This window comes from Parus major, chromosome 1A (genome assembly GCF_001522545.3).
Source record: "Parus major isolate Abel chromosome 1A, Parus_major1.1, whole genome shotgun sequence".
NCBI classification, from domain to species: domain Eukaryota; kingdom Metazoa; phylum Chordata; class Aves; order Passeriformes; family Paridae; genus Parus; species Parus major.
The window spans coordinates 69,279,830-69,293,412 of NC_031773.1; the positions used below are offsets into that span (position 1 = coordinate 69,279,830).

The 13,583-nt window shown below is 45.7% G+C and overlaps 1 protein-coding gene across 3 annotated transcripts; it reads left to right on the plus strand.

The window, feature by feature from the left end:
* On the plus strand, positions 1-13,123 carry RAD52 (RAD52 homolog, DNA repair protein). 3 transcript variants are annotated; one of them, XM_015629524.1, is made up of 13 exons: positions 1-85; positions 2,498-2,618; positions 5,619-5,713; positions 7,019-7,120; positions 7,702-7,795; positions 9,147-9,214; positions 9,452-9,570; positions 9,657-9,732; positions 10,587-10,783; positions 10,981-11,117; positions 11,717-11,797; positions 12,296-12,529; positions 12,768-13,123. In XM_015629524.1, the coding sequence occupies exons 3-13, from the start codon at positions 5,621-5,623 to the stop codon at positions 12,824-12,826; spliced, it is 1,260 nt and encodes a 419-aa protein (XP_015485010.1). In that variant the 5' UTR covers positions 1-85; positions 2,498-2,618; positions 5,619-5,620; the 3' UTR covers positions 12,827-13,123. The 3 variants fall into 3 exon arrangements, with proteins under 3 accessions (XP_015485010.1, XP_018862375.1, XP_015485011.1); XM_019006830.1 differs by having other exon boundaries at positions 12,296-12,342; XM_015629525.1 differs by having other exon boundaries at positions 11,720-11,797.
* The last annotated feature ends 460 nt before the right edge of the window (positions 13,124-13,583 follow it).

Consider the following 13,583-nt stretch of genomic DNA (forward strand, 5'->3'; position numbering starts at 1 on the left):
GCGCCCCCAGGGAAGTTTGGCCGCTCTCCGGCGCCGTAGCGGCCTCTCCGGGCGGGAACTACGAACGGACCGCGGCGGGGCTCAGGTACGGCGGGCAGGGCCCGGTGGGGCCTGGGAACCGGGCACAGAACCGGCACAGAACCCGGCACAGAACCCGGCACAGAACCCGGCACAGAACCCGGCACAGAACCCGGCACAGAACCGGGGCCTCCCCTGCGGGCGGCGGGCGAGGGGCGCGCGCGGGGCCGGTGTTTCCTGAGGGAGCCTCGGGCAGACAGCACCTGACCCCATCAAGAATCCTTCCGAGTTGGATTTGCTATGATCTCAGGGTGTAAGGAGCCAACAGCAGCACTGGCTTCCTCAGCCCTTACTCCCAGGGAACACTAAAGTGAAAGATTGTGGCAAACGGGTCAGGTCTGCCAGACTGCACAAGGAGTGGCACTTACTGACATGTGAATTATCACTGCTTAAATTAGCACCTCTTTGCAATGAATACGGCTTATATTGTGATTGTGCTATATTGTTTCATCATGTTACATATTACCTGTATTGTATATCTTATATATTATTATATTATTGCATTTTTTATATTATAATTACCGTTTCTATTATAATTCAGACCTCTGGCAGGCTGATATCCACTGAGGTCTCGATAACTTGAACTTCCCTTTCAAGTGCTGAAGCAGAAAGTCCATTTTAAATTAATTTCTGTAGAATAATGTAATGCATATATGTGCATGCTATACTACCTGAGTCCTTCTGTCAAGCCAAAGATATCCCCTCAAAAAAGAGATAATTTATAGTTATATTGCTGGCTAAGGAGGCTACAGGATGGAAATAGACCGGCGCCTCAAGTATCTTGCCAATTTCAAGTGTAAATGATTTTCCATTTAACCATAAGCAAGTGTCAACCTGGAGCAAAACAGAGCCTAAGAGCTTTAGGTTTCTCATCCCAGCTTAATTAGTGTGTCATGTTAATAGGGTCTTGGTGCCAGAAGTGTCATCTGTGCCTGTGATCTCTGCGGGGTTTGTGCTGCACAGTTTGACAGATCTCCCACGGTGCTCGCAGGGTTCAGATGGTTTCGTTTCCAGGCTGGATTAATTGCTTGCCTGGTAATTGCATTTGGGAGATCTGCAGGCTTTCTGCTCACAACTGGCCAGGTTGCTTTTCCCTGCAAGTCCTTAACCATTACTCTTGGGTTCAAAACTCTGCTGTCTCTGCCTTGCAAGGGCTGAAGTGACTCGTACATAAATGATGTGGTGATAAATCAATCTGACAGGCTTTTAGAAAGAAGTGCCCACGTAAATAATTGATGATATTTGAGTAATATTCCTGCCTGGCCTGGTCTCCAGAACAGGCTCTTTTCTTTTACTCTGCCTGCATGGATGTAAAGCTCCTTGAAGAGCAGATTGTTCATTTTTGGTTTTGTGACTCTGAGGTGTCACTGTTTCATAGCTGGAAAAAAACCTAGCATGACAGAGTTGTTTTCTTTCAGTGCTACCCCTTGGTCACTGTTCATTGTGATGAGGATTTTAATTTTTTTTATATAATATCAAAAAGGTTATTTGTGCAGGAGTACCAGCCAATCCCTTTAATGAAATATTTTTTATACACATTGTGAGTTAATGCAAAGGAACTGAGTAATGTGGGAAATGAAACAGGATTTATATTTTTGGAAAGCAAAGGTATTTCAAATTTAGAATTGTTTGGAATGACCTGTTTCTTAGAATGCTGTTGGTGCATTTTTAACCAATTAAACTTTTTTGGACCATTTGTAAGGCAAAAATTGCAACAGGCAGTGGACTTGAAAACAGCAAACAAAATTACATGGCAAAGGAGTAATTGACACACACCACTGCTGTTACAGAAAGTCTTTGGAGGCATAACCAGGAAGATTTGAAAAACATGAAAAACTAAGCAGTCTGGGCTGGATTTGTAATTATTGGGAGAGCAGGCCCCTGAACAACTTCCAGCAGTTACACTGATGTTCAGTGAATTTGTGGCAGCTGTGTAAGGGCTGCCATGACAGGAAACGGCGAGTTTCTCATCCTGTCCTCCAAAAATACAGGCATTGGCCAGGTAGGTTTTGTTTCAGATGTTAGGTGTACCCAAAAAATCTTAAATTTTTGAAACACACCCCCACAAGTGCACTCTTACTCTTCCAAAATTGTATAAAGGAAGAGAGAGCTTTACCCTGTGCTCATTAAAATGTTTAAAAAGTGGAACCAGAATTAGTGTTTTCTGTTCAGTGCAGGGAGGACTGTGATCCTAGATGTGCCAAGAGTAAACCTAGCAGTGCCTGATAAGTCAGAGTTCAGCTGTGCTTTTGGAGCCACAGAGATTGCAGTGGAATAAATGGGACTGGGTGGAGGTGTCCACCTGCTGTAACTGAGCAGCAGCTGTCAGAGTGGTGCTTGGATGCCGTGAAAGCAAGTATGTTTTAACTACTCCAGGGAGCTCAAACATGCTGTTATACCTTTTTTTCTCCTGCTACAGAATGTGGCCTGAATGAGTGAGGGGCATGAAAGAGCTACTGGCAGCACCAGAGACCAGCTGTAGTCTGCAGCAGACACCCAGTCTCCTGAGCTGCCCCTGCATTTCCATGTTTAACCCACCAGTGAGTATATTTCCTTCTGTTGAAGTTAACAGAACATTACCTTGCTTTTCTCAAGTCATCAAGGCTGTATTCCTAGCCATATCAGAAATCAAAACTGGGGACTTCTATTGTGTGCAGCTTTTCCACAAGTGATTGCATTATCTCTTTTCCACTTCTTTTGAACTGTGCAGTAGCACAGGCCTGTCCTGATTAGGAACATCTGCTCCATTACACTTGAAAGAGTGTAACACACTCAGCTGTGTGTTCAAACAGCCTTTGCATAACAGGAAAATCAACTTACAAAATAGTTTGAGTTTCCCAGAGGAAAGAAAACTCCACAGAAGTATAAAACTTGTAAAGTTTTTTGGATGTTTTATCAGAGTAATACAAAGCTTAGGTTAAACATGTGGCATTATCTTTAGTGCTTGCTGAATCACTTGTCGATGTCTGTTTAAATCTTTGCTCTTGCTGGGCTCAGTGGAATTGCATTTATTGGAAGAATGTTGAAGACTTTTACTCAGCAGACCAAAGCAGATTAAATTCAGGATTTTCTGAATCTGGAGTAAGATAGGTTTATTTCTTGCACAGGAATTTGTGTACACACACATTTTTCTGAACAGTGCTCAATTTCACTACCATGCAAATAAATACCTACTTGTAGAGTGCTTGTTGATAATTAGTATTTCATATCCAATTTCCCAAAACAGAGATTGTTTTTTTTCTGATTATGTACATAATCTGTTCAAATTTTGAATGACAAGATCAAAATATGGTAGTAGTAAAAGGTGTTAAGTTTCTTTACCTGTTCTAGTGTGTCAAGGCAATGTTTTGGAGCACAGTGCAGCACCTCTAGTCTTGTGTGGATTCTTTCTCAGTGACAAAAAAACTTTCTGAGAACATGACAGCTAAACTCCAAAGAATTCCTTGCAAATAATAAATAATTGTCCCAGAGATAGTAAATTATATAGCTACCCCATGACAAATTCCTAGGTGCCTTTAAACTGATAAACTGCTTGCATCTTCCTGCATATTCAAATGCATACTTGAACTTGAATTTTTAGTCTTTCTGGTTTAAAAATAGGGCATTTTTTAACACTGGTTAATGAGTCAGGCAGCCTCCTACCACAGAGGGTGTCTGGGGCTCTTGGGCACTCCAGTCAACAGTTCATTATCTACTTCAGCATTAATGTTTCATGTGAGTTAAAACATTGTGGGGAGAGGGCAGGGCAGTGAGGAAATCATATTCCAGTGAGGAATGGAAGCACCTTGCTTTCCCTGGCTGTGGCACTGAGACGGATTTATAGCTCCATTTGCAGAATTAACTCCTCTCTCTTCCCAGCTCCTACTCTAATAATTTTTGATATCGAAGTCCTGTCACTCTGAAATGCTCAGACATTTGCTTTGAGACACAGGGTTTGGCTGTGCTGCACTTCCCCAGCTGCAAAACCCCCCAACATTGCTCTGATGGAGGGTTTGGTTTAAACAAGGCTGTCAGCTGAAGCTGCTCTTGCAGGTAAAGCCTGAAACTAAACTGGCATCCCGTGTCTCCATCACTCAACCTGGATTCACACCTCATTTGAATACAAAGCACTGACAGCTAAACTCAGACTGATAATGCTGCACACCATAAAAAACCTTGAAGAACTTTAACTAAGACCAGTATTAAGCAATTTTGCATCAAAGTGGCACCCACCTACATTGCATAAATTGGTCATAGTGTTTGTAGGCAAGTGACATTTCAGTCATTGTTTCTTCCCAAGGGCTCACAGTGATTAAGATCTGATTGAGGCAGTTTGGGGGTGTGAGTGGAGGCAACAGTATTGTTCAAATTTCAATTCCCTTGGCCACACACACTATTTATGTCTCTGTGATTGTCTCCCTCCCCATGCAATGAACTCTTTGCTGAGCAGAGGAAATAGCCTGCTTAAATCACAAGTGTTTCTCCTGGTAATGTTGCTTTCTATTTGCTTTTTTCCAAAGCCAAACGTATTTACAAATTGCTGCTAACTTCTGATTGAAACACATTCAAGTGTGTGAACACTGTACAATTATACAAGTTTGGGACTGAAGAGGAATAATTCTAGCCAACCAAAATTAAGGAGAATTTTAGCTACACTTGGCATAATTGCCAGTGCTCACGCTTGCCAAGGAAACAACTGGTATCCTTTTTCTGAAAATTGTTTGCCAAGCCCTCAGTAAACTTTGGATTTCTTGTTTAGAGACTGGAAAAACAACTTATTTTAAAAAGTGCCACACCTGGAATTCATTAGCAAAGGAGAGTACTAGCCAAGTGCTGACTGACTGGCAAATCATGCTATCTGCTGAGGATTTTAGGCTTTCTCAAACTGTTTTGCTATCTCCAGCTGTCTTGTATGTCTGATTTTGTCTTGTATTTGTATTGCCTACAGAAGTCTGTGTGCTGGGCTTTTGGTTGTGCTCAGCAGTGGTGCAAGTGCAATGAAAGATTCTCTGTGTGGGTTATTTGGGAGTGCTGCTGCAGCCCCTGGCACAGCTGGATCCACAATCTCCCCAGGGCAGGGGGGAGTGGCCGTGCAGTGCTGGGAGGTGTTGGCTACTGGCTTGGAAAAGGGTGCCATCTACTGAACTCTTGGTACCACTTCTCCCAGTTCTGCCAGCTCCTGTGGTTCTCAGCTCTGCACAGTTTGTGTGGCACCATATAGCACCAGGCAGGGTGATTACAGACTAAACAGCAATCTAAAATAAAACTGACAACTCAGGGCATTGCTGAGTAAAGTTTTACAAAGTTGTCCCTACTTTTTATCAAAGTATTAGTGGATATTGAAAGTGGTGCAGGAGGACAGTGCTGAAGGATCCAAAAGAAGGAATTATTTTCTTTTTCTTTCCCTGGCATGGTACAGTGCCTTCACATTTACCTAAAAGGAAAAAACACACATTTATCATTTTTCACCAGTGTGATATTTAGAATAAGCTTTTTGCCATGTCTTCATATGGACTGGCAGTTCTGTTCTCTTCAGTGATTCTATTTTCTCTCATCTCCAGGGATGCCTGAGAGCCAGGGGAAGGATGGTGAGAGCTACAGCAGCAGCAGCAGCAGCAGCTCCAACACTGGGGACTCTGTGGCTTCCTTTGGACAGGTCAGCTCCTTTTGCCGAGAGGGAAATGCAAGCTGCATGCTCACACTACTGGAAATCTGCTCTTTATGCTTATTCCTTTTAAACTTGGGTCCAGGAAGGCTGGAATCGTGCTACACCCTATTGTACTTCACATTTTTTCTCTGCAATAGTCTTGGCATGGCCTGAGTTATAATAAACTGCTCTGGATTCTTCTCAAAAGGTTTTCAAATCTTTTAAACCTTAAAAGTGGGTCTCATTTTATTCTCTCTTATTCCCAGATGGCCTGAGTCATGCTTACACATATTTTCAGCACAGGAAAAGCCAACTACTTTCAGCTATTAAAAAATAATCTTGAAAAGTTGTAAAACAATTTTAAAAAAAGAAAACTGTGTCTGGATTGAACAGAATTCTCCTCTCCATGATAGGCATTTCTACACAGTTCCTGAATGTGGCACATGCTTCTGCATTCTCCCTTTCTCCTTATGCATTTGGTTACAGGCTTGCATTCTAGAGTCAGCAAAAGATAAAGCTTTCACTCTTAAGTTTAAATAGAACTAAATACAAATTAGAGTGGTTTGGCAGGAGTTGGAATTTATATGGCACACACACACTAGAAGTTTCTGTGTTCTGCTGAATTGTTAGGGCAAGCCAGTACATGCATACACAATATTTATGATTTAAGTGGTGAAACCTCTGTTCTGTCTCACTTCAGGCTGTAAAAACACGAGCTTTTTAGTTCTCAAATCTTTAAATGTACATCTAGGTTTCGCTACATTTTGGAAATTGGATTTCTACTAAGACAAACCTAAACTTACAACACTTTAGGCTTCCCATCATGCTGGTGCTCTCCAATGATGCCAGTGATGTTGGAGTTACCCAAAGAAACTGGATAGCTCAAGAAATTCCTGTTCTGACTGCTTTCCTGAGCTGCTGTCCTCCCTGCCCTGGTGACATGTGCCAGTGGAGTACAGTTAATCTTCAGTTTTGTTGGAGTCTTTAAATACACTTTTCTTGTTACACAGAGACACCACCTTTTGGTTTAGAGCAGTAAAGTAGAAACTTACACGTGTGTGTGGCTAGGATGATTAATGAAAAATAATTGCTGCAGCACAGTAATTAATGCCTGTATCCATCAAGAGGAAAAAAGAACAGTCTCGTGTGTGTAGGTGTGTCCTTGCCACATCCTTGCCTTTCCTTGCCTCGTTACATCCCAGTTCCAAAAACTGGATGATGCCCAGGTTGGCAGGACTGGGCTAGGGCAGTGCTTTGGGAGAAGAGGGAAGCTGGAAGAGGGAGAGTGAGATGTGTTGCCTTGTTCTTGCCCAGTATCAGTACACAGCCGGCGAGTACCGAGCTATCCAGCACGCCCTGCGGCAGAGGCTGGGCCCAGACTACATCAGCAGCCGGCAGGCAGGAGGAGGGCAAAAGGTAGGAACAAACATCATGTTTCAACTCCATTTTTTCCCAGGAAAACTAGGGTTTAAATTGGTACAATACTCCTTATTTTTTTGAAGTTTATTTCCCTCTAGTAGTTTACTATGCAGATGTGAATGGAAAGTGAGCATGGCATAAGTTCTGGCTTTCATTGAGCCACAGATTTTCCTTTTACACTTAAAAAGAGACAATTTTTCAGTATTTCATCCTTTGCAAATGAATATTTATCTACTTGTGCAACACTGAGCTGTTTTCCCTATTTTTTCCCAGAATTGGACTATATGAAACATTATACAATAGTGGCTGCATTTGCCATCTTTAGTGCTCACTCTGCCTTCTGTTGATCAAGTCATATTTGTTGTTATATTAATCCCCAACACATTTGCTGGAAGAGAGTGCACCTGAAGCTGCACCATCAGCCTTTTATTCACATTATCTGAACCTTGAATTCAGCTGGGTTTCCTCAGTGTAAGATGATATGTGTAATCTCTGTTAAAAGTAAATTGTGCAGAGATGTGTGCACAAGGCTATGTATTTATTTATAGATATTTATGTGTATGTGCTCTTCTTTTCAGGTCTGTTACATCGAGGGTCACAAGGTCATCAGTCTGGCCAATGAAATGTTTGGCTTCAATGGCTGGGCTCATTCAGTCACTCAGCAGAATGTTGGTAAGGATCTCGGGGGGCAAAGAAGGTTTTGCTCCCTCTTGTTTCAGTGGGAAGGAAAATTCTCTCAGATAAGGGCCAGGGTTTCCATCACAGAACCACAGAGCATGATTGGAAGGGACCCCCAGGACCACCAAGCCTGACTGCTGGCCCTGCACAGCACCATCCCCAGAGCCCCACGCTGTGCCCGGGAGCGCTGGCAGGCTGGGGCTGTGCCCGCTGCCCTGGGGAGCTGTTCCCAAAACATCCTCTGGGGGAAAAACCTTTTCCTGCTCCCCCAAGCCTGCCCTGGCCCAGCTCCGGGCCATTCCCTCGGCTCCTGTCACTGTCAGCACAGAGAGGAGATCGGTGCCTGCCCCTGTTCCTCTCGCAGGGAAGCTGTGAGTGCACTGAGGGCTCCCCTCAGTCTCCTCCAGCCTGAACAGACCAAGAGACCTCAGCTGCTACAACTTCATCACTTCAAGCACCTGGGCAGAGGCATGAGAAACTTCCAGGTGTCTTACCAGTTAGTGAAAATGAGAGAAATTGAATAATAATGGAACTTCTGTTTTCATTTTAGATCTGTCATAGTCATTATGCTCAGTGTGTTTATGATTATTCTTGAGCTATTCTAATTGAGTCTGATCTCTGTGGGTACACTCAGTCAAGAGTAATTACAATTAAACTATTTAACACCCAGCAGTCCTGAGCCAACTTTCATACTCACCTGTAATTTTTACACTCTAACCAGTTCATATTCTCAGTTAATATTCCCCTGATCTTTAGGGACCCATCTTTTTCTGCAGATTTCTCTTCTAGCTAATACCCAGTACTGAGGTTTTTACAACAGAAAACTTTGGGGAAATTTTTCAACTATGACATGATGTTCAGATGATCTTAAAGCTTCAGCCTCTTCCATGTTGATAGCTGAAATAGTACCTGCCAGGGGAGTGTTGTCCTTGTTTGCAGATCTGCTGTGCTTATGCTGGAGACTGGTTGTTGAAGTAGGTCAAAGCAGCATCTTAAATTACCTTCTCCCTTCTACCCCACCTTCAGAAATCTTTTCTTAACTCAGGCTGGTAGATTCTAGAAATAGAACAACTTCATTGCTTTCCATCTATTCTGCACCACGGTTTTCATTCCCCCTTTTCAGTCAAGAAAGGACTGACATCCTTCAAACTTCTGCCTTTTTCAGATAATGCCATAATTAGTCATTCCTTAGAAATTCAGACATGCTGTCTGTGATAAAACCTTGTGCAAATTATTTGCAAACTGCAGACTTCTACTAGATCATAGGAAAGAAACTACTTTCATAGACAAAGCTGCTTTTCCACTACTGTTTTTATAAATTAACACTTAAAACGTCTCCTTCCAGACTTTGTCGACCTCAACAATGGCAGGTTCTATGTGGGTGTCTGTGCTTTTGTGAAAGTTCAGCTTAAGGTAAGTGGTTTTTTGTGTTGGCTCTGACTGTAGCTGAGCAATTGCCTGAAGCTGTGAATGCAAGTCCTTGCATGGGTCAGAGCACAGTCCTCAGGTACTGCTCTGCATTAGGGGGCCTGCTGCTGTCCTAAACATTGACCTTGCTGTGGAACAAACAGCCAAGGGCAAGGAACCAGGCTTGGGAAAGCACAGCACCTGCGTCTATAAAATCCCCTTACATTTGAAATGGTTCTGCAGGACGGGTCATACCATGAAGATGTGGGATATGGGGTCAGTGAAGGCCTCAAGTCTAAAGCCTTATCCTTAGAAAAGGCAAGAAAGGAGGCAGTAACAGATGGACTGAAGAGAGCGCTCAAGTAAGTGAAGATCAGCACTTGGACATTTTCAGAAGCTGTGTGGGAATGCAGGGTTTTCAGTCACAGTGAGCCCTCTTGTTCCTCAGGTGCTTTGGGAATGCTCTTGGCAACTGCATCCTGGACAAGGACTACCTGCGAGCCGTGAACAAGCTTCCCCGGCAGGTGCAGTACCGGGGCTGCAGAGCCCCCACTCCTGCACTCACAGAGTGCATCCCATTCCTGAGAGCTCCTGACACCAGCAGCCTTCCTAACAAACATCTCCCACACAAAGCAGTTCCTCAGGTGGCACCTGCCAGCTCCTGCTGTGCACCAGCTGGGCCAGGAGGCTTCTAGGCAGAGACCTGCCTGCTGGCAGGAGGGAAAAGGAAAGCCTTCTGCAACTGCTGATCCATGGGCTCTCACATAGCAAAGCTGCCTTCAGTCACAGTAGGACTTGCCAAACTCTGCTAGAGGCCTAGAGCTGCAAGGCAGTCCTTCAAAGAGTGTAGGAGCAGATCCAAAGGGACACCTCACCAGGTAAAGATGGCCCAGGTCTCTGGTTTGCCAGGGCCTGTTAGAGGCACTGCCACAAACTTGTAAGGTGACAGAGCCAGAGCATCCCATCTTTAATAAACTGGGGTGGTGTACCTTCCTCAGAACTCAGAACAGGCTGGCCTTGCCCTTTAGCACAAGCAGGAAAATGGACTGCTAGAAACAAACTCTCTCAGCAGCAGCCTTGTGGGGCTGTGAGAAGCTGTAAAATCCTGCATCGATCTCCAGCACCTGTTCTCGTTTGCAGAGCAGTGTGGGGAGACCTCACCATCTGCCCTGCAGCACTGACAATTAAACCAACACAAAGTCACAGGAATCCAATGATTAACTGACTCAATTACTGGGTACTGAAAGAGCAGTTCAGGTTTCTAACTGACTGTTCCACTTAGAGCAAACACAACAGATTTTTAACCAGTGCTTATTTCATTAACTCGATGATGGAAATTTCTGAACCTTCTCTTTTTTCTCCTCTACTCCTTTACCAGGTACCCCCTGAGTTAGACTTGGTCAGAGCTAAAATACAGGACTATGAGCCTGAAATAGAGAAAGCAAGATACAGCAGCTATGTGGACAGGGAGAACGCAGCAGGGAGACAGCACTGTGAGGTGACACCAGGCTGTAAGCCTGTCCAGACAGAGGCTGCTGTAGTGACAGCAGATCAGAAACAGCCCAATGCTCCCAGGTGAGACTGCTGGCATAAATGTGTTTTTTAAGCTGTATTAGAAATCACTGAACCTGTTAAAACATGTAGACAGCTCCAAAGATGCCATAAAGCACTAGTTCAGTGGTTTTTCTTTACTGTTTTCTCTTAATGAATTTCTTCCTCACAAAATGTGATTGCTGAGGTCCTGTTTAACTTTGTGTTTCTGGGGGGGACAGAAGCACAGACTCCCTGGCCATGGAGTGTGATGCCACTTACCAGAGGAAACTGCGCCAGAAGCGGCTGCAGCAGCAGTTCCGGGAGCAGATGGAGAAAAAGCAGCAGGTGCCAGGAGTTAGTCCCAGCAGCAAACAGGGTGAGAAGTGGCATTCAAAACTGGCAGCTCCCATGAGAGCTGCTGGCAGGCACAGGTCACCCACAGTACAGGAGCCTGGCCAGCTTCATGTGCTGTGCCACCAACACATCTTTGAGGCCAGAGGCAGGAGCATTGTCATATATTCCCTCTCAGTGTTCCAAGAGTGTCAGGAATGAGAGCTCTAAACCTGCATCACTGAATCTGCAGCTTTCCAGCCACCCTAAAGCAGCTGTTGCCAGCACCATTAACCTGCTGGGGCTGCAGCACTTGGCTGTGGTAGCTGCAGGCAAACACGTGTTGCCTGAGCTGCTGATGCATTGTCCTTGGCTCATGGGGAAGTCTGGGGCTGTGTGGGAGCAGGAAGATGAAGGAGGACAGGCTAAAAAGCACATTAAAGTAGCACAGCTGCTCCTCAGATGTCAGCAGGTACAGAATGTTACTTCCCACATTCTGCTTCCAAGCCTGAGCCAGCTGTAGGACAAAGAGGGTACCTGGTGGCAGTGCTGGCTGCCATTTCAGCCTCGTGCTCTGCTAAGGAGGAGCCAAAGGGCATTTCTGTATTTCTGGTATTAATCTCTTCTTGTGTTGCCTCCCTGCAGCAGCATCTGATCCTCCCGTGAAGCTCAGCACTCCAGCAGAAGTGCAGCAGGAGCTGGCAATAGAAGAGGAGTTCTTTGCAGGTCAGCCAGAGTGATGAGAAGTAAAGTGTTAAAGCACTGCCATTTAAACCAGGTCAGTTCAGAATACAGCATAAGGGTGAAGGCTCTGAAGAATTGGAATAACACAAGTGTGAGTGTGATTGTGACCTTAACAATACAAACTTTGCCTGAGTGGCAGGGAGATGGTGTCCACCACTATGGGGGTTTCACTTGGGCTCTTCAGCAGAGTTGTTACACCTGTGTGATAAGCCATGTTCCTGAGGTGACACTGCACAACACAGAACTGGGGGGTTTGGGGTGTGTCTTTCCTCAATAGAGCCATGGATATCTGGGGCACACACCGTGGTGCCTGCACACTGCTGAAGTCCAGAGCACTGTTGCACACTCACACAAGAGATGCTTTACAGTTTAAATGTTACAGTGGTCACTGCTTGTAGGAAAAGAATGTGCTGGTGTTGGAGCTACTGCCCCTCCTGTGGCACAGTACTGTGTCATGGATCCCCTTCTCCTTCTTTCCAGATGATCCTGAGCTTTGGGACATCTCCTTGGAGAGCACTGAGCTAAAGGTACCGGGTGCCAAAGTGTCAGAGCCCTCCTTGGCTGCACAGCAGCCCCCCAGGACACCCCGAGGGCAGCAGCAGATGAGCAGGACACCCCGCAGGGGCAGCCAGCACAGAGCTGCTGCCAGGCTGGCACAGCTGCAGCCCCCTGCTGCAGCCCCCAGCACCGCCTGTGCCCACCAGCACACCCCAGGTACTGCCACAGCTGACTGAGCTCTGGCTTCACAGGGGCTCCTGGGAGACTGGCAAAGTCCAGTGGGAGAAATTTTCCTTCCTTTTGGACCTGGCTGCAGATGCTGGGACAGGGGGCTTGCAAAACTGCTTTTTTCCATTCTACTGTCCTTTCAAGGAAGAGTTAGAAAAAGAATTGAGGAACACATTTAGAAAACAGAAATAAAACCCCTAAATTTCTCACTTTCCCTGTGTGGCAGGGTGCAGCCCACTCAGGAGAAGTCAGAGCTTGAAGAAAAGGAGGCTGGAGCCTACGTGAGGCACCCGGTGGGATCTGTGCCTCTCCCGTGGGTTCCATCACAAGGCTGCAGCTGGCTTTCCAAATTGTGGCACATGGACTCTGCTGTACATTAAGGGGAAGCAACAGAGAAGAGTTTAATACAATCTGCAAGAATTTAATGTACTCTCAGGTTGTTGTGTATTTCAGATACACAATAACCTTCCTCTGTAACCATGCTACCATTTGTGCTTCTGCAGCACGAGGCTTGTGGCCCTATTACAATTGGGCAGTACCTGTCAATGGCCTGAAGCAGGAACAGAATGAATTGTTACAAATGAGAAGCTATGAATTGATGTCTGCCCCTCGGTGCTGCATTCCAGCACAGAGAGGAGAGATTTTCCCCAGGGCAGGGAGGGGGGGCTTGTGGCCAGGGGACAGAAGGGACGAGCTGTACCCCCAGGCCGGGGGTGACCCTGGCTCTGGCTGCATGGGCAGGGCAGAGCCCCTCGCTCCTCCTGAGCCTCTTTCCCAACCTGTTCCATCCCCTTTCCCAACCTGTTCCATCCCCTTTCCCAACCTGTTCCATTCCCCTTCCCCAACCTGTTCCATCCCCTTCCCCAACCTGTTCCATCCCCCTTCCCCAACCTGTTCCATCCCCCTTCCCCAACCTGTTCCATCCCCCTTCCCCAGCCTGTTCCATCCCCCTTCCCCAACCTGTTCCATTCCCCTTCCCCAACCTGTTCCATCCCCTTTCCCCAACCTGTTCCATCCCCCTTCCCCAACCTGTTCCATCCCC